The following is a 20583-nucleotide window of genomic DNA, read 5'->3' as shown; positions in this document are numbered from 1 at the left end:
CTCCTGAGTAGCCGTGTCCACAGGTGTGCACCACCACACTCAGCTATTTTATTATTATTATTATTTGTAGGGATGCATTCTCTCTGTGTTGCCTGGGCTGGTCTCAGACTTCTGGGCTCAAACCATCCCACCTCACCTCCGAAAGTGCTGGGATTACAGACATGAGACACTGCACCTGGCCCTTTGTAAGGATTCAATCAGCTAGCATGTCTAAGACTGTTAAACTTAGAATAGGAACTTTATCTCTTTTGTTCACTGTAGTATTCCTGGTGCCCAGCACAGTGCCTTGTACATAGTAGGAACCTAAGAAAATTTGGGGGGATGAATTCAGCTGGACTCTGTTCCCCTAAATGAGCATGGTTTCTGGCATACAGTGGAGAGTGGGTATCAATACATGGAAGCTATTATTATTGGAATCAAACATGCTTTGGTGGGGACAAGATCTTTTCTTCTTTCACCAGTGTGGTGTTGACTCTCTTGCGAGGGGGGATCTCCTCTTTTATTTAAGAAAGGTCTCAGTGGGGAGGCCACATGCGTGAATCTCTGGTGGAAAAGATTGTACCACATGGCTTAGTGCACACATAAATAAGTTGTAAACAGAAAAAGTGGTGGTAGTAGCAGTGGTGAATGATGTTGGCAGGGAAGGAGGGGAATAAATAAAATGGATGTGAGTGAAGGATGAAGCACAATAGGAAAGAACAACATTCACCATCTACAGAGCATTTCTGGGGTCATCATTCCCTTAACTCTCACATCCCTGCAAGCGTTGTAGTGTTGCGGGAAGTCAGGGACCCTCAACGGAGGGACCGGCTGAAGCCGTGGCAGAAGAACATAAATTGTGAAGATTTCATGGACATTTATTAGTTCCCCAAATTAATACTTTTATAATTTCTTACAACTGTCTTTACTGTAATCTCTGAACATAAATTGTGAAGATTTCATGGACACTTATCACTTCCCCAATGAATATCCTTGTGATTTCCTATGCCTGTCTTTACTTTAATGTCTTAATCCCGTCATCTTCTTTGCAAGCTGAGGAGGATGAATGTCACCTCAGGACCCTGTGATTGTGTCAACTGCACAAATTGTTTGTAGAGCATGTGTGTTTGAATATGAAATCTGGGAATCTTAAAAAAAGAACAGGATAACAGCAATGTTCAGGGAACAAGAGAGGTAACTTTGAACTGGCCGCCGGTGAGCTGGACAGAACAGAGCTATATTTCTCCTCTTTCATAAGCAAATAGGAGAAATATCACTGAATTCTTTTTCTCAGCAAGGAACATCCCTGAGAAAGAGAATGCGCCCTGAGGGTAGGCCTATGAACGGCCCTCTCAAAGCGTGCTTTTATGGTCTTTTATGGTCGAAGCTGAAGGGATGAAATAAGCCCCGGTCTCCTATAGTGCTCCCAGGCTTATTAGGATGAGAAAATTCCTGCCTAATAAATTGTGGTCAGACAGGTTGTCTGCTCTCAAACCCTGTTTCCTGATAAGATGTTATCAATGACAATGCGAGCGGAAACTTAACTTCATTAGCAATTTTAATTTCACCTCATCCGGTGGTCCTGTGATCTCTCCCTGCCTCCATTTGCTTTGTGATAGTTTATTATCTTGTGAAGTATGTGATCTCTGTGACCCACACCCTATTCGTGCACTCCCTCCCCTTTTAAAATCGCTAATAAAACTTGCTGGTTTTACAGCTCGGGAACATGTGATGTCTCCCCCGGACACCCATCTTTAAATTTCTCTCTCTTGTGCTCTTTCTCTTTATTTCTCAACCCAGCCGAGACACTTAGGAAATAGAAAAGAACCCACGTTAAACATCGGGAGTGGGTTCTCCCGATATTGCAGTGTTATTCCCATTTCACAAACGGGACTCAGGCTGAATAGGAAGGGATTTTCTCAAGATGAAACGAGACACAATGTATGTGGTTAAGTCTACCAGGCCTCAGCCTCCTGAGAAAGTCTGAGATAGGGTAGATTAATTTAGAACACCTATAAGGATAGGTAAACACAAAGGTGATAAAAAATTATTGTTAGGGAGTGAGACTGTGGGCAATGAAAGACACATAGATAGCATTGATCGTATCTTTTCAAGAGTTTCCCCTGGGCTGGGTGCGGTGGCTCATGCCTGTAATCCCATCACTTGGGAGGCCAAGGCTGGCGGATCACCTGAAGTCGGGAGATTGAGACCAGCCTGATCAACATGCAGAAACCCCGTCTCTACTAAAAATACAAAATTAGCCGGGCATGGTGGCGCATGCTTGTAATCCCAGCTACTCAGGAGGCTGAGGCAGGAGAATCGCTTGTGGTTCCGACTACTTGGAAGGTCGGGGCTGCAGTGAGCCGTGTTTGTGCAACTGCACTCCATCCAGCCTAGGTGACAGTGAGACCCTGTCAACACATAAAGGATGAAGAAAGGAAGCGAAGGAGGGAGGAAGTAAGGAAAGAAGGAAGAAGAGGAGGGAGGGAAGGGGAAGAGAGAGACAGAGACAGAAAGAAAAAGAAAGAAGAAAGAGAGAGAGAAAAGGAGGAAAGAAAGAATTCCTTTAATTTAGTGTATGGTGTTAAAAATGCAACCACACGCTCTATCCGGCAGAGAGGAAGGAAGAGAGGAAGGAAAGAAGGAAGAGAGGGTGGAAGGGAGGAAGGAAGTGAGGGAGGGAGAAAACATTCCTTTAATTTAGTGTATGGTGTTAAAATGCAACCAAAAGTTCTATCCGGCTGCGATCTCCCCTCACAGGAGTGATTTATGCAGTAGTTGGAGGTTAGTCAGAACTCCAGGATGCACCGCAGACACCCGGGCGATGATCCTCCGGCTCATTAATAGGGAGTCATTTCTGACTCACGTGCACTCTCTGCGTTTCCAAGTCGCGTTCCCCTGGCGCGCCCATCTGGAGGATTCATCCTCTCCAACGGGTGACTAGCACCGCCTACCGGCGGCCCGCCTCTTGGCCTCTTGGCCACGCCCCCGCCCTGGAGCGCAAGGCGCATGCTCCCCAATTTTTCTCCGCCCCCGTCTTCCGGCTTCTCGCGACATCCTCCCAGCGGCGGTCGGAGTCTCGCGATAAAGGCTCATTGTCTCGCGGGAGCGCTGCTGGCGGACTGGCTTTCGGGCGGCCCTGGCCGGGGAGACGAGTTGCATGTGTCGGTTCAGCTGGCGATAGCGGCGGGAGCGGAGCCGGCGGGGCCTGTGCGACCGCCTGGGTAACGACACCAAGTGCTTCTCCCGCTCCCGAGAAGCTCCTAGAGAGTGTGGGGGAAGCTGAGATGCTGCCTGGCGGAAGGGGGCCGGGCCGGGCGTCTCCACACCCCCGCCCACAAGGGCCCCTTGTGGCGTCCCCGGGGTTGCTCCTTCGCCTCAGACTTGGTCGCCCTTGTCCCCTCAGTGCTCTTACATTCTGTCCTCGTTTTCTGTTCACATCCTCCTTAGGCTCTGGTCACCCCGCCCCCTCTCATGCCCTTTTAGAGTCCCCAGGCCCTTCCCGTGGCGTGTAGCTGCCCCCACACCGTGCACCCCGGGCTGCTCTGATGACCCACCCCTTGTTCCTAGGCATTTCCAGCCTCTGCTTTCGGCACCTTTGTAGCCCTTCTCTCTTACTGCAGTTTGCATCCCTCCCAGACCACCCTCAGACCTTTTTGCTCCGTGTCTGCCTAGGGTACTCACCCCATCTTTCCTTCCCCATTGCTTCCTCTTTTTTACTAGTGAGTCCCTCTGCCCCATCCTTCATGGTCCATTTGCTGCTTCCTTCCCTGTAGATCTGTGGACCAAGGAGATCTTGTGCCTGGGATTGCTCATATTTTATGAATCGAATGCAGCTTGTATCCCCCACTCAACAGCAAAATTGAAACAGCTTTGGGCTGGGGGGATTTCTATTGAGAGAAATGCTATTCTTCTGGGGTCTTGATTGTAAAATAGTGAGGGTGTGTTATTTTCCTTGCTTACAGGTTTGTGAAATGGCTGCTGACATTTCTGAATCCAGCGGGGCTGATTGCAAAGGAGACTCAAGGAACAGTGCCAAGTTAGATGCCGATTACCCACTTCGAGTCCTTTATTGTGGAGGCAAGTGTTGGTAGCCACAGAATGACTTTTACTCACTATATTTTTATGCATTATAATAATAGTTTGACATTTGGTGGTATTAAGCTTTTCTCCCCATCTTTTTCATTTGGTGAATTTGTGCTGGGGGAGAGGAGTGCTGGGGAGGAGGAGGCATGAATTAACAGCTTCCCAACCTGAGTGATTTGTGTCTGGCTACTCTGACTGAAAAAGCTTACAGTCCATTTGGAATAGAGATGTGCAGCTAGGTTATTTCAGCCTGCAGGTCCTCAAGGTGTACGCTAGTCTAGCCATCAAAGGAGGGCTTCTTGGAAGATCTTGAGTTAAGGATGGCAAAGACTGGATGAGAAGGTGGGGAAGGGCGTCCCAGACAAAGCGAACGACTATGTAAGGAAAAGCTTGATGGTGGCCGGGCGCGGTGGCTCACGCCTGTAATCCCAGCACTTTGGGAGGCCGAGATGGGCGGATCATGAGGTCAGGAGATCGAAACCATCCTGGCTAACACGGTGAAACCCCGTCTGTACTAAAATACAAAATTAGCCGGGCGTGGTGGCGGGCGCCTGTAGTCCCAGCTACTCCGGAGGCTGAGGCAGGAGAGTAGCGTGAACTCGGGAGGCGGAGCCTGGATGACAGAGTGAGACTCCGTCCCAAAAAAAAAAAAAGAAAAAACTTGATGGCTGATGGCTGTCTGTGAAGAAGCGAGCAGCTTTGAGTTTGTATGGTGTATCGTATAGGGAGGGTGCCCGTTACGGAGTGAGAGAAGGTGAGGTTGGAGTGTTGGGTGGTAGGACAGTTAGGAGAGTCTTCTTGGTTTGAATCATGATATATATATTAGGTTTAATCAAGATCTTTTTCACTTTCGAGTGTTTTTCTTCATTTTCAATATAGAAATATTTGTGAATTGTAAATGCTGTATGTATTCACATCTTGGAAACTGTCAGAAAAATTTGAAGATACAAGACAGTAAAAGGGCAAGTAAATATTTTTTCAGTAAATATTTCTCAGAACTTACTGTGTGCCTAGTGATGTTTTAGGTGCTGGGGCTTGAATAGTGAATAAGTCAAAAGATCCTTGTTCACATGGACCTTACGTTCTGTGACTATAGTAGAGACCTCATCTGACATTTAAGTACTGTAGAAGGAGAAATGATGTCATTGATTTAAAAAATTCTAACAATTCATTATTTATTGAGTATCTTCGATAGTGAAATAAACTTAGCACACGGTACCTCAGCAAGAGAGCAGGCGGTGGAACTTTTTGTAGGGCTCATTGAGTTAGGTTATGATATTGGTCTTACTTGGTTGTATTATTTGCGTTTGGAGTTACAGACCAGGGCTTGCATTTTGACTCCAGCACTTCTCGGGTTTGTGACCCCAGGCAGGTTACTTGATTTCTCTATTCAAGTAACTTTCCCAGGGTCCTTTTCTAAGGTCTGTAAAATGAAGATAATGATTACATCTTAAGTCAGATGATTCGTATAAAGTTCCAGGTACAGCAACTAACTTGAGAATTTAGTTCATGAAATGCTATTACTATATGAGAAAAGTATACTCGTTTGGTTTCTTCACCCTTGTATGGCAGATGTAGTAGAGAGCTATTGTACTCTTTCATCAAATTTCAGAGTCCATATTTTATAAGGTACACTATTGTTTTAGGTTCCACTAAGAAAATGTGATACCAGTTAGATGGACACGACATAATTAGAAGATGTAGCCCTATAAAAATTTTAAAAATATGTTAGAATTGATGAAATACAGTATATGAAGACCATGCTGTTAAATTGCTTATGTCATTCCTAAAGTAGCTTTTCTAGAATTACACTATTCAGACCAACCCACCGATAATTTATGTTGACAGGAGGCCCCTAATCTTTTGGAGAAGGTTTATTTTTTTTATTACTATTATTTTTTTGAGATGGAGTTTCACTCTTGTTTCCCAGGTTGGAGTGCAATGGCGCGATCTTGGCTCACTGCAACCTCTTGCCTCCCAGGTTCAAGCGATTCTCCTGTCTCAGCCTCTGAGTAGCTGGAATTACAGGCATGTGCCACCACGCCCGGCTAATTTTGTATTTTTAGTAGAGACGGGGTTTTTCCATGTTGGTCAGGCTGGTCTCGAACTCCTGACCTCTGGTGATCTGCCCACCTCAGCCTCCCAAAGTGCTGGGATTACAGGTGTGAGCCACCGCGCCTGGCAAAACGTTTATTCTTTTCGTTTCCTTCTCTACTTTGTATTGGTATATAGGCAGTAGGATGGAGAAAAGGATACTTTTTCATTAAGGAGTTTAAGGTCTAGTTAATGAGAAACATCGAGGGAATAGTAAATGGTATTGACTATAACAGTGAATTAGACATTCCGGAAAGGGGGAGGTCTTTGTTCAGAGGGAAGTAGAGAAGTTTTCAAGGAAGTAGGGTTTGAGTTAAGCCTTAGGTGATGGGTAGAACTTGCAAGGAAGGGATTCATAAAAATATTCATAAAAATAATATAGCAGCAAATTTTATTATAGTATCTTCAGGAGAGAGAGAAGAAAGGGCAGATGGTAGCAGAATGCTGGATTGGAATATAGTGAGAAACCAGGATAGGTAGGATGAAGTCATTTCGTCTTCAGGGTTGAGACCTCAGATGCTGAAGTCTACCTCAGTTTAAATCCTGGCTCTGCCTTTTACTGACATTGTGACCTTGACCAATTCACTCATCCATGATATGGGGCATAATAGTAGAGACTACGTCAGAGAGCTCTTGAGAGGAATAAGTGAAGTAACACAAGGAAAACGCGTAACAATGTTTGGCACATGGTAAGTTCTTGGCAAATGTTATATGTTATTATCCCTGAAAGTCAGATGAGAAGTTCAGAGTATTCTAGAGAATACTAGCTTAGAGAAGTTCAGATTATTGCTATAGTCTCCATCATCTATGAGGGACTTAGGTTGATGCAAAAGTAATTGCAGTTTTTGCCATTAAAAGTAACGGCAAAAACTGCAATTACCTTTGCACCAACCTAATCGGGTTTTTTTTTGTTTGTTTTGTTTTGTTTTTGAGATGGAGTCTCACTCTGTCACCCAGGCTCGAGTGCAGTGGCGCGATCTTGGCTCACTGCAAGCTCTGCCTACCGGGTTCACGCCGTTCTCCTGCCTCAGCCTCCCGAGTAGCTGGGACTACAGGCGCCCACCACCACTCCCGGCTAATTTGTATTTTTAGTAGAGACGGGTTACACCATGTTAGCCAGGATGGTCTCAGTCTTCTGACCTTGTAATCCGCCCGTCTCGGCCTCCCAAAGTGCTGGGATTACAGGCGTGAGCCACTGCGCCCGGCCCCTAATAGTTTTTTGAGCAGGAAAATAAAGTGACAAGAGATTAATATGCTGCATTATTTGGAGGAAATAGAAACCACAAATTTGAAGGCCACTTTCAGAAATGTAGGTTTGAAGTAAATAAGTGCCTTGCTGAGAGTGTAAGCAGTATAAAAGTAAATAAAGAGGGTTAATCAAAGAAAAGGTAAACTGTTTAATGGTGAAAAAGGAAAAAAATTTAGGTGAATTCCATGTTTTGCAACTGAGAGAGTTGAAAAACCAGAACACCACTAAAATGATGACTTTGAGAAAGATTAGATTTGGGGATAGATAATAGGCTGACTTCCAATACCGTGTATTTGAGTGTCTCCGAATGGAAGAATCCAAGTATGCTGCATTTGGCAGCAGAGAGAGACAGTATATGAGCTTTTCTAAGGGAAAAAGAGAGAAAAGCCAGAAAGATTCTTGGGGTGTACCTGGAGCGAGGTGAGCTGGGTGGATTTTATCACATAGAGAATTGCTTAGTTGGTGAGAAGTTTGAAAGCTTGGTGAAAATGTCAGTCTCTAGAAATCTTGTTTTAGTTTTCTGTAATTATGAATTAAAACCAAGGGGCTGGGTGCGGTGGCTCATACTTGTAATCTCAGCACTTTGGGAGGCTGAGGCAGGCAGATCATGAGGTCAGGAGTTCAAGACCAGCCTGGCCAACATAGTGAAACCCCGTCTCTACTAAATACACAAAAAATTAGCCAGGCATGGTGGCAGGCACCTGTAATCCTAGCTTCTTGGGAGGCTGAGGCAGGAGAATCACTTGAACCGGGGAGGCAGAGGTTGCAGCCAGCTGAGATCACGCCACTGCACTCCAGTCCGGGCAACAGTGCGAGACCCCGTCTCAAAAAAAAAAAAACAAAAAACTGAAGATGTGAGAAAAACTGATAAATTTATTTTAGCAAGATGCTCAGAATATAGGTTTCTGTTACATTTTTATGTGACGATTACCTGTGAAACAACACTTTAAATATGGAAACCTATGTGAGTAAAGGATAATATCTGTTCCCTGTGACCTCAAAGGGTCAGTGAACTAGGACTAAAGTGGAAGCTACCGAAAGGTGCCTTTCTACCTTGTCGACTTTCTCCAGAACAATACAGGCTTCCACTTAATGTAAAAACTTCCTATGCTTAATTGAAGAAACCAGTGGTGGAGATGGGATTAGACTGTACCTTTTAGTTTCTTTCTAACATTACCTTTTTGTAAAAGGAGTGGATTTTGTTAGCCAGCTTGGTAAGAAAGTATGATGACATTGTTAATAGAGTCCACATCATAACCAACAATTTACAGAGACTATGAACAGTTTTTACTTAGTATCTCTGATGTATAAGGTCCTCGGCTAAGTTCTGTGGAGGCATGTAAATTGGCAGAGGCCCTGTCTGTCTACACATAACTTACACAGGGAAGATGATGAATGCTGAAAGAAGGAGACAAGAAATAGGCCAGGCGCGGTGGCTCACACCTGTAATCCCAGGACTTTGGGAGGCCAAGGTGGGTAGATCACCTGAGGTCAGGAGTTCAAGACCAGCCCGGCCAATATGGTGAAACCCTGTCTCTACTAAAAATACAAAAATTAGCTGGGCGTGGTGGCAGGCGCCTGTAATCCCAGCTACTCAGGAGGCTGGGGCAGGAGAATTGCTTAAACCTGGGAGGTGGAGGTTGCAGTGAGCTAAGATCATGCCACTGCACTCAGCCTTTGAGAACAAAACTCTATCTCAGAAAAAAAAAAGAGACAAGAAGTAAAGATTAAGGACTAATAGCTGCAGTGTCAGTACAGAAGGGGAGAGATTTGTAGGAAATTAGGGGGAGACTTCATAGAGGCAACCACAGCTAAATGGGGATTTGAAGGAAAGGTTGCATTCAGGCAGGACAGAAGGGCTGAAGGTTGGACTTGCCGGTCAAAGGTGTGGAGGTAGGAAAGTATTTAATAGTGGGTAGTGTAGAGGGAGTTTCGAGTGTTACAGTTTGGTTGTTTGGTTGTAATGTAGAATTCATGAAGAGGGGCAGCCGGAAATTACGGCAATGTGGTTTGGGGTCAAGTTCTGGGGCACTTGATTTGTAGATAATTGTCAGTCATTGAAAGTTTTGGAGCAGTGAAGTTACATGAAGATGAATCTGGCAGCAAGATAATAGTTGAAGGAGGCAGACTTATTAAAGCCAGGCTATAATAAGACTTTAGACAAAATTAATGAGCATTTAAACGAGTGGCATAAGTGAGGAAGAGAGGTTGAGAAATAAATTATGATGATAGGATCAACAGTATAAAGCAGTTAATCACATTTGAGGACAAGGGAGAGGGGAGAAATAAACTGGATGTGGTTTTGGCAGACATGTCGTATTGTTGGAGTGCTTAGAGAAGAGGGAAAACCCTCCAATAGAATACCTAACTGATTAAAGAGAAAAGTAGAAGCGATAGTGACATAGGCATTTTTCTTATCATTCCTTCCCCCTCCCTCCCTTTACCTTTTGCAAAAGAAGGATGGAAATTAGAGAATTTGCTCTCAGCTAAAGTCTGGGGTTTCAGAGAGCAGCTTGAATTCATTGAGGAAACACGTTTTAAGCGTCTGCTCTGTGCAAGCTTTGTGCTCCATATACAGAAGTAAGACATAAATATCTCCTGGAAACTTAGCTTAACTGGGAAGACAAACATTTTAACAGGTGAGTTATAATGTACTAATTGTATACTAGAGGACTGATCAGACTTCAGTGAGAATAAAGAACCAACCAGTTCTACTTGGGAGAACTGAAAAAAGGGAAAGTTAAAGTATTGAGTGCATTTTATGTTTGTATATTTAATCTTCAAAACTGAAATATTATGGTTTTATTGATGATAAGTTTCTCAGTTGTATAAGTGGTGGGGCCGGGATTAAAATCTAACACAAGCCATTATAACATCAGCTTCAAGGAAATTTTGCAGAATCTTGAAGGATGAGTAGGTGTTTGCTGAAAAGAATGGCATGGATAGAAGTTCATTGTGGTTGGACCATGGGGTGTTTGGAGTTGAGTCTGGAGAAGTACGATAAGATGTTTGAAAAGTTCTTAATCTGGGAAGTGATGTGATTGGTTATATCTTTTTGGATAATAACTGTTTGGAAGGAAGGAGGAAGTACCTGAAATGGGTTGAAACTGGCCACAGAAATCAAGTTTAGGAGACTTTATTTTATTTTATTTTTTCCACCCTCCTCCCCAAATTTAGAAGACTTTAAAGTATGAGATGATTGAGGCTTAGTGACACTGTGTGCAAAGTTAGTGATTTTGGTGACTGTTGACAGTGAAATTTGTAATTGAAAATACTGACTTTCAGGAAATTATTTGATTGTGGCTATTCATTCTCTGTTATAGAAAGGCATTTTTTTGTTTGTTTTTGAGACGGAGTCTTGCTCTGTTCCCCAGACTGGAGTGCAATGGCATGATCTCGGCTCACTGCAACCTCTGTGTCCCCAGTTCAAGCGATTTTCCTGCCTCAGCCTCCCAACTCAGCTGGGATTACAGGTGCCTGCCGCTGTGCCTGGCTGATTTTTGTATTTTTTGTAGAGACGGGATTTCACTGTCTTGGCCAGGCTGGTCTCAAACTCCTGACCTTGTGATCCACCCTCCTCGGCCTCCCAAAGCGTTGGGATTACAGGCGTGAGCCACCACACCCGGCTGCTCTGATGTATTCTTAAGACTAGATTTAGTTTATGATCTTCTGCCAAGACCACCACAGAACTGCTGTTAACTTCAGTGCATTTTATCAAGAGGTACCTGGCTGTGGATTAGTCCCATTCCATGTGGTGGTAACTTTGCTCATTTGGCCAGGCACAGTGACTCACGGCTCTTACTCCAACACTTCGGGAGGCCAAGCCAGGCCAGATCATTTGAGCTCAGGAGTTCGAGACCAGCTTGGGCAACATAGTGAGACCCTGCCTCCACAAAAACTTAAATTAGCCAGGTGTGGCAAGTGCCTGTAGTTCCAGCTACTCGGAGGCTGTAGTGGGAGGAACACTTAAGCCCAGGAGTTCAAGGCTTCATGAGTTAATGATCACATCACTGCACTATTGCCTGGGTGACAAAGCGAGACTCTTGTCTCTTTAAAAAAAAAAAAAAAAAAAGTTGGAGTCTAGAGGCTTAATTTTTTTTTTTCTTTTGAGATGGAGTCTCATGCTATTGCCCAGGCTGGAGTGCAGTGGCACAGTCTCAGCTCATGCAGCCTCTACCTCCCAGGACCAAGCAATTCTCCTGCCTCAGCCTTCCCAGTACCTGGGACTACAGGTGTGGACCACCACACCTGGCTAATTTTGTATTTTAGTAGAGATGGGATTTCACCATGTTGGCCAGGCTGGTCTTTAACTCCTGACCTCAGGTGATCCACCCACCTCGGCCTCCCAAAGTGCTGGGATTATAGATGTGAGCCACCACACCCGGCCTAGAGGCTTAGCTTAATTAGATTCAAGTTAAACAGATTTTGCCAAGAAGGTTCCGTGGATGATGTTTTGTTCGTCATGTTGCATTGCATCAAAAGCTGATAATGTCTGATGTTTCACTATTAGTGATGCTAAGTTTGAAGGTGATGGCTAGATGTTTGCATTGAAAAGGTTTTCCCTTTCCAAATAAGTAAGTGATCTGTAGAGAGAAATGGACTTTTTTAAAGAACTTAAAGGAGCTGCCCCAATTTTTATTGCATTAGAATTTTGCTGAACTGGGCCAGGTGCATTGGCTCACACCTGTAATCATAGCACTTGGGAGGCTGAGGCCAAGGTGGGCAGATCACTTGAGGCCAGGAGTTACCTGGCCAGCATGGTAAAACCCTCTCTCTACTAAAAATACAAAAATTAGCTGGGTGTGGTGGCACACACCTGTAATCCCAGCTACTGGGGAGGCTGAGCTACGAGAATCACTTGAACCCAGGAGGTAGAGGTTGCAGCCAGCTGAGATGGTGCCACTGCACTCCAGCCTGGGCAATAGAGCAAGACTCCAATTTATTTATTTTTTTCTGAACTAAATATTATTTGAAATTGTGTACAAAATTTGTACCTTTAGTATTTGCTGTATTGGTATTTAACCAATTGTTATATAATTATATCCTGAAAGTGTGGTTGAACAACTGTGCCTAGTATTTGAACTTGAACTGTGAGGAATATGGGGCTGTAGCTAACCAGGGAGATCTTTGGTGGAAAGAACTCTAAACTATAATAGACTTGACTGGACAAAACTACTGGATTCCAGTTTTCTTCTGCCACATACCACCTTTGTCACTGAATGAGCTATTTAACTCTTTTAGTGCCCCATCTATAAAATAGTGATTGTGTGGTAGCATGGTGAATGTTAGTAGGGTAAGGTGAAGGGAGATCATTTTCAGCTGTCTGGTGCCACTAAGTTGCTTGTTTATTTTGTGTAATCTAAGTTAGCGGTTAATCACATGAGCGTCAGAAACAGGCAGATTCAAATCCTATTATCCAGATGCGAGTGGTTACGTACACTAAGCCTCATTTTCATCATCAGAATATAGATATGGTACTTCTTATCTTACGAGGTTGTGACAAGTAAACATAATAATGGATGCAAGGCATAGTAAAGCATTTGGCACATACTAGGTGCCCAGTGTGTGGTAATTGCTGTGATTACATGGTATACCACCTTCCTCTCCCTCAAAAATCTCAGGATATTGGACACACTGAACTATTCCATTCTAAACCTTAAAAATAAAATAAACAGTGGACCCAGTATTAGTATTACAGTTAAAATTGGGAAGCTTTTTCAGTTCTTCTAGTCCATTACTAGCCTGTACAGGCTGTAACACCGAATGACAGGATTGATCCAAGATTCCTTCTAGCTTTACACTTTCGTGATCTTGTGTAGCATAATATGAAAAAGCTTTGGCAGCATAGTGAGATCCTGTCTCTACAAAAATAAAAAACTTAGCTGTACATAGTGGCTCACACCTCTAGTCCCAGCTACTTGAGAAGCTGAAGCGGGAGGATTACTTGAGCTGAGGAGTTCGAGGCTGCAGTGAGCCGTGGGCACACCACTACACTCCAGCCTGGGTGACAGAGTGAGAGTGAGACCCTGACTCTAAAAAAAATAGGCCGGGCATGGTGCCTCACACCTGTAATCCCAGCACTTTGGGAGGCTGAGGTGGGTGGATCACCTGAGGTCAGGAGTTTGAGACCAGTCTGGCCAACATGGTGAAACCCCGTCTCTACTAAAAATACAAAAATTAGCTGGGCGTGGTGGCACATGCTTGTAATCCCAGCTACTCGGGAGGCTGAGGCAGGAGAATTTCTTGAGTCTGGGAGACAGAAGTTGCAGTGAGCCGAGATCGTGCCACTGCACTCCAGCCTGGCGGAAAGAGGAAGACTCTGTCTTAAAAAAAAAAAAAAGGAAAAATGTATTGCAAAAAGATGGTAGTGAAAATGCTGCTAAAGTTTATAAATTTGTCAGTATGAATAAAAAATGGTGGCTGTTTTGGTAAACTATCAAAAGAAATAACCAGGCTGGGAAGAGTGCTTCATGCCTGTGATCCCAGCACTTTGGGAAGCTAAGGTAGGTGGATCGCTTAAGCCCAGAAGTTTGAGACCAGCCTAGGCAACATGGTAAAACCTTGTCTCTACAAAAAATTAGCTGGGCATGGTGGTGTGTGTCTATAGACCCATTTAGTCGGGAGGCTGAGGTGGGAGGATCGTTTGAGCCCCCAGAGGGGTGGAGGCTGCAGTGAGCCATGATTGCACCACTGCACCCCAGCCTGGGCAACAGAGTGAGACCATGTCTCAAAAGAAAAGAAATAACCAGTTTCCTTCAAACTCTGTTGTATGGGGGAATTGTTCTTGTCTTAGCTTAATTTTTGACTCACTGAAATGATTATGGTAAGACCTCACTATATACAAAATAGCATACTTTGATGTTCCATCAGCTGATGGAGACACTCTTTAGATGAAAAAATCAAGATAGTATCATCTCATAATCAGGTGCCTTTTACCTCAAAAACACTGAAGAGTGGCGTTTGAAAAGTGGTATAGAAAACTTATAGGAAAAATGTAAAAATGAAGCATTTTCTCAAGTATAAAAGTTAAGGATAAGCCCTGTGTGTGTGTGTACATATAGGTTTAACATTTCAAATATTTTTTCTTTTTATTTCCTCAGTCTGTTCGTTACCAACAGAGGTAAGTCCTTTATTTATTTATTTATTTTTTACCTTACGTATTTGAAGTTATTCTTGGTTTTAAAGCTACCTTGAGAACTTTTTTTTATTTTTCATTTTTGATTATTTGATAGTAAAGCTTTAACCTTTTATAGAGAGCTTTGATTTAGAATAAGTTTATGGTCTTATAAATTATTTTCTAAATTTAGACCTTAAATCATACATGTGCATCTTTTGCACATGGCTGTGCATTTTGGATTTTTGCATAGGACTTATGAATAGTCAGCTAATAAAATAAGAGTAACCTTAATGCCAAAATCTACACGAATGAGCAGAGGAAAGAAAGAGCAATATAAATTGTGTGTAAGACTTTCTAAGTCAGGCTCTGTGAGCAAGTCATGAAAATGAGGCACTTATGTGCTCAAAGCAAGAAATAGAGGGAGAAGAAATAAACTGATACTGTGAAGAGGCACCTGATCCTTCTTAATATCTAATTTCTTATGGGACATATGCTGGTTGAATACAGATTTTCTGTGGATAAGAAGTCAGATGGGAGTGGTTTGTTTTATTCTTTGTGTTAACAAGTATGGGGAGTGATTTTTAATTATGATGTATTGTTTGACTGGAAATGTTTTGTTGTGACTCAGTTCTTTTTTTTTCTCCTAGTACTGTGAATATATGCCTGATGTTGCTAAATGTAGACAATGGTTAGAGAAGAATTTTCCAAATGAATTTGCAAAACTTACTGTAGGTATGAAAATTCTTTTTCTTGCATTAAACTTCTGTACCTGAGACAAATGCATGTATGGCATTATTCTAAAGATACGAAAGTCCTCCTTTAGTAGGATATTACAGAATTAACATTTATCTCTGTTAGCTGTTTAAGTTCTCTCTGAGATAAGATAGGTCTGAATATCAGCTTTCTTATATAAAAAAAGTAAATGGGCCGAGTGCAGTGGCTCACGTCTGTAATCCCAGCACTTTGGGAGGCTGAAGCAGGCAGATAACAAGGTCAGGAGATGGAGATCATCTTGGCTAACATAGTGAAATGCCGCCTCTACTAAAAATACCAAAAAAAAAAAAATTAGCCAGGCGTGGTGGTGGGCGCCTGTAGTCCCAGCTACTCAGGAGGCTGAGGCAGGAGAATGGTGTGAATCCAGGAGGCGGAGCTTGCAGTGAGCCGAGATCGTGCCACTGCACTCCAGCCCAGCCTGGGCGACAGAGCGAGACTCCTTCTCAAACAAACAAACAAAAAAAGTAAACGATTGGCTGGGCACAGTGGCTCACGCCTGTAATCCCAGCACTTCTGGGAGGCTGAGGCGGGCGGATCACCTGAGGTCGGGAGTTCAAGACCAGCCTGAGCAACATGGAGAAACCCTGTTTCCACTAAAAGTACAAAATTAGCCCGGCATGGTGGCGCATGCCTGTAATCCCAGCTACTCGGGAGGCTGAGGCAGAAGAATCGCTTGAACCCAGGAGGCAGAGGTTGCAGTGAACCAAGATGGCACCATTGCACTCCAGCCTGGGCAACAAGAGCAAAACTCTGTCTCAAAAAAACAAAATTAAAAAAAGTAAATGATTTAGGGGCAAATATATATTGATTTTATTGTAAGCGTACTATGTGCTACACACTGTTTCAGATTCTGAGGATAAGCCAATAAATAAAAGATTTCCTACTCTTGTGGCACTTACATTCTAGAAAGGGAGACAGATTAAATAAGCAAAACATATAGTATGTAGACAGTAATAAGCAGGAAACGGGGAGATAAGAATTGGTGGGAAGGAATTTGAAATATTAGGTAGTACCCAGGGAAGATTTTGCTGAAAAGGTGGCAGTTGATTTTTTTTGGAACTGAGGGAATGAGTCATTTGGGTATCTGGCAGAATATTTCTAGGCAGAGGACACAGCCTGAGGAGAGGCCCTGAGCAGAAGCTCTGCTAGCATATTCAGGAAACAGCAAGTAAGCCTTTGTGTCTGGAGCTTATTGAAGGATCGGAGAAGAGTTTGATACGAAGTAAGAGTAGACCACACCGGGTTGGGCATTGTGGGCCGTTTTGGCATTTGCTTAGTTAGATGAGGAGCTCTTGGAGGAGTTGAAACAGAAGAGTGATAAGGTCCGACTTGTTTCAGCAATATCACTTAGGCTGCTCTGCTAAGAATAAACCAAAGAGGCCGGGAGTGGTGGCTCACACCTATAATTGCAGCACTTTGGAAGGCTGAGGCAGGTGAATCGTTTGAGTCCAGGAGTTCGAGACCAGCCTGAGCAACATGGTAAAGCCCTGTCTCTACAAAAAATACAAAATTATCTGGGCATGGTGGCACATGCCTATAGCCTCAGCTACTCGGGAGGCCGAGGCAGGAGGATTGCTTGATCCCAGCAGATTGAGGCACCCCAGCCTGAGCAACAGAGCGAGAGCCTGTCTCAAAAAAACAAACAAACAAAAATGTCAAAAGAGGGTCATAGGCAGAAAAGGAGGGGGAGACCAGACAAGAGGCTCTTGTGATGACTGAGGTCAGAATGGTAGTGGGGAGGTGGTGAAAAGTGGTCAGATAGGAGTATATTTTGAAGGTAGAACTGACAGGATTTTCTGATTTGTTGGGCATGGTGTGAATAAAAGGGGCATCTAGGGTTTTGGTTTAAGCAACTAGAAAAATGGAGTTACTGGCTGGGCATGGTGGCTCACGTGTGTAATCCCAGCACTTTGGGAGGCCGAGGTGGGCGGATCACAAGGTCAGGAGATTGAGACCATCCTGGCTAACATGGTGAAACCCTGTCGCTACTAAAAATACAAAAAATTAGCTGGGCATGGTGATGGGCGCCTGTAGTCCCAGCTACTTTGGGAGGCTGAGGCAGGAGAATGGAGCAAACCTGAGAGGCGGAGTTTGCAGTGAGCCGAGATTGCACCACTGCACTCCAGCCTGGGTGATAGAGTGAAACTCTGTATCAAAAAAAAAAAAAAATGGGAGTTGCCATTGCAGAGGTGGGAAGACTATGGAGGAACAGAATTCCTCAGTTTGCTCATATTGATGGCTTCTCTTGCAAGATTGGTAAAAATGAAGGCAGTCGCAGGAAGAAGAGAAAGCCTGGTCTGGGAACAGGCCTGCCCAGAGACACCCAGTACTGCCCCACTCATTGCCCCTTGACTTTCAGGTGATTTCCCTGACACACAAATCCCTAACTTGATAAGTCCCTTTTGGCTGGTAGCTACGCCATCACTGTCAGTGGTTGAATAAGAACCCTCAAGTCTGGTTTTATATTCAGTCTACATGGTTGGCCCTGAACAGGACCTTACTGGGATAGGATCATATCTGAGCAGGTGCGGAGCTCTTCTCCAGATGTTAACAAAATTAGTAAGTTTAGATGCTAGAGCACTCCTGCAGAGCCCAAGTGTTTTATGCGCCTTTCTTGTGGCTAAAAATTTTAGCCCTCACATATCAAAAGACTGGGTTTTCTCTTCTGTTACTATACACTTACCATAATGACTTTAGAACTAGACTTGAATAGGAATCTAGCAGTGTAACCCATTGCTTTACAAATGTCATGCTCAGCTGTTGGTAAGATGCGTTATTTGTATATGAGGTTGCTCAAAGGTGATTTCTTTTTTTTAACAGTGTGAGATGATGTTCATGCTTTTGTATTTCATTTTTATATCTAGAAAATTCACCCAAACAAGAAGCTGGAATTAGTGAGGGTCAAGGAACAGCGGGGGAAGAAGAGGAGAAGAAAAAACAGAAGAGAGGTAAGACCTAAATTCATATCTTGATTTGTACAGTCATATCGTCACTGCGATAGAAGATGTAAGTAATTAAAAGGGTTCCCAAAGCTAGGCGCAATGGTGGATGCCTATAGTTCCAGCTTCTTAGGGAGCTGAGGCAGGAGGATCATTTAAGCCCAGGAGTTCAAGGCTGTAGTGTGCAATGATCGTTCCTCCAAATAGCCACACACTCTATCCTGGGCAACATAGTGAGACCTCATCTCTTACAAAAAGGAGGAGGTTCCTAGTGTTAATACCATGTACGTGTTACTGTAGTTCCCCATGTATATCATACAGAGGGGCACATACTAATAGTCTCAGGATCATGGTTGGATGTGGTATGATTTGGGCTTTATCAGTAAATTGGACCTGGGAAAACATGCTTATTTGCCCTGTTTGTATGTGAAAAAGAGACAGCTAAAATTCCTGTGTATTCTATTTAAGTAGAGTGAGGACATTTATATAAAAGATGTTATCTTCTCATTACTTCTGATAGCTCAGTTGAAAACTCTGTTTTATAGCTGTTGGCATACACTTGACTCACTCCTTCTTCTCAGACCAACTCCTGATGCTGTGGATCCTGTACCTGCCTGTTTCATTTTCATTCATTATTCTCCCTATGACTGAAACTCACTTACAAATATTTTCAGGACTTTGTGTCTTAAAAAAAAAAACTCTCCCCAAAGCTCATGTCTTTCTTTGCCTTATCCCTCTCCTTTCCTTAGCCAGATTTCTTTACTAAGGCCAGACTCACTATCCCCTGTTCTGTTCTGTGGTTCAGTCTTCATTCCTCAGTCCATCCTAACCTGACCTCCTGGCCACTGCAGCTCTTCCGGTAAGGGTCAGCAGTGGCTTAGTCATTGCTAAATAATAAGCACAGATGCACTCCCTCTTTGCTGAAACATTGTCACTCTTTGGTTTCTGTTCCTTCCTAGCTTTCCTATCACTCCTCCTTAGTCTTCTGTGTGGACTTCTGTTCCTTCTATCCTTTAAAAGTCGGTGTTTTTCAGGATTCTGTCCTAGGCCCACTTACTTCTCATTCTGCATGTTCTTGTTGGATGATTCTATCACATTCCTAACTTCTGCTGCCCACTATACACTTAAAATTCCCAAATCCGTATCTCTGAATCTGGCCCGTGTCTCTAGCCTAGAAGTGTGCTTGATCTCAGAAGCACCTCAAACACTGCACTTTGGAAATTAAGCTTACTGAGTCTCAAGTCCCAAATTGATTCTTTTCTTCTTCATTTTGGTTAGTGACCACACAGTTTTTTCAGTCATCTAAACCAGAGCCCTGAGAACCATCTTACTTTCTCTGTCTCCCTTCACTCAGTTCAAGCTTCTGTTCTTTCTCCTCCCTCCTCTCCTGCCTGTGGCCTAGCGGCCATTACTGTTGGCACTGCTTTACTTTCAATTTTTTGCCTGAGCTAATGCAGGAACCTCTGTAGAGGCCTTTCTATCAGTCTTACTCTTCACAGATCCACCGAAACACAGATCAGTGACTGCTATGTATGTAATCTTTTGTTTTTCTGGCTTCATCTGCTACATATTCATAAGCATTCTTCAATCAAGACAAGTGAAGTTCCCAAATATAACGCCTTTTCTTATCTCTGTACTTGTTCCCTTTCCCTGGAATGTCCTTTCTTATGCCTCTCCAACCTTTTTCCTTTTACCTGGACTTTTCCTTATTCTTCAAAACTCCACCTAGATGTTACTTCCTCTCGGAAACTTTCTGTATCCTCTGGAAGCAGACTAACTTGTTGCTCTGCAAAGCTATCATAAAATCTTATTCATGGGCCGGGCGCGGTGGCTCAAGCCTGTAATCCCAGCACTTTGGGAGGCCGAGACGGGTGGATCACGATATCAGGAGATCGAGACCATCCTGGCTAACACGGTGAAACCCCGTCTCTACTAAAAAATAGAAAAAACTAGCCGGGCGAGGTGGCGGGCGCCTGTAGTCCCAGCTACCCGGGAGGCTGAGGCAGGAGAATGGCGTAAACCTGGGAGGCGGAGCTTGTAGTGAGCTGAGATCCGGCCACTGCACTCCAGCCCGGGCAACAGAGCAAGACTCCGTCTCAAAAAAAGAAAAAATAAATAAATAAATAAAATCTTATTCATGGATCCTATTATTGTATATATCAGGTTGCTGTAATTTTTTTTTTATTCCCTTCATTAGACTGTGAGTCCCTGGAGGGCAGGGGCTATGGTCTGTTCATCTTTGTATCCTCAGCCCTTAGCCCAGTGCTGGGCACATAGTAGGTACTTAATACACGTTTATTGAATGAATACCTGGATGTGTTTAGTAATTTTGTATTGGAGAAAAA

At 43.6% G+C, this 20583-nt stretch overlaps 1 protein-coding gene across 1 annotated transcript; it reads left to right on the top strand.

The window, feature by feature from the left end:
* The first annotated feature begins 3031 nt into the window (after positions 1-3031).
* On the top strand, positions 3032-18925 carry DENR (density regulated re-initiation and release factor). The gene is made up of 5 exons (XM_017890270.1): positions 3032-3203; positions 3945-4059; positions 14509-14528; positions 15173-15257; positions 18164-18925. The coding sequence occupies exons 2-5, from the start codon at positions 3954-3956 to the stop codon at positions 18256-18258; spliced, it is 306 nt and encodes a 101-aa protein (XP_017745759.1). The 5' UTR covers positions 3032-3203; positions 3945-3953; the 3' UTR covers positions 18259-18925.
* The last annotated feature ends 1658 nt before the right edge of the window (positions 18926-20583 follow it).

The sequence above is a fragment of the Rhinopithecus bieti genome, unplaced genomic scaffold (genome assembly GCF_001698545.2).
Source record: "Rhinopithecus bieti isolate Rb0 unplaced genomic scaffold, ASM169854v2 scaffold_574, whole genome shotgun sequence".
NCBI classification, from domain to species: domain Eukaryota; kingdom Metazoa; phylum Chordata; class Mammalia; order Primates; family Cercopithecidae; genus Rhinopithecus; species Rhinopithecus bieti.
Note: the sequence above shows the minus strand (reverse complement) of the source record. Positions and strands in the feature narration are given on the sequence as shown.

What these genes read in the sequence shown, in the direction of transcription:
- DENR (XM_017890270.1), top strand. Translation starts at nt 3,954, where the DNA reads ATGGCTGCTGACATTTCTGAATCCAGCGGGGCTGATTGCAAAGGAGAC. An exon ending in TCTGTTCGTTACCAACAGAG is followed by an intron (nt 14,529 to 15,172) that starts GTAAGTCCTTTA and finishes TTTTTCTCCTAG; the next exon opens with TACTGTGAATATATGCCTGA. An exon ending in ATTTGCAAAACTTACTGTAG is followed by an intron (nt 15,258 to 18,163) that starts GTATGAAAATTC and finishes TTTTATATCTAG; the next exon opens with AAAATTCACCCAAACAAGAA.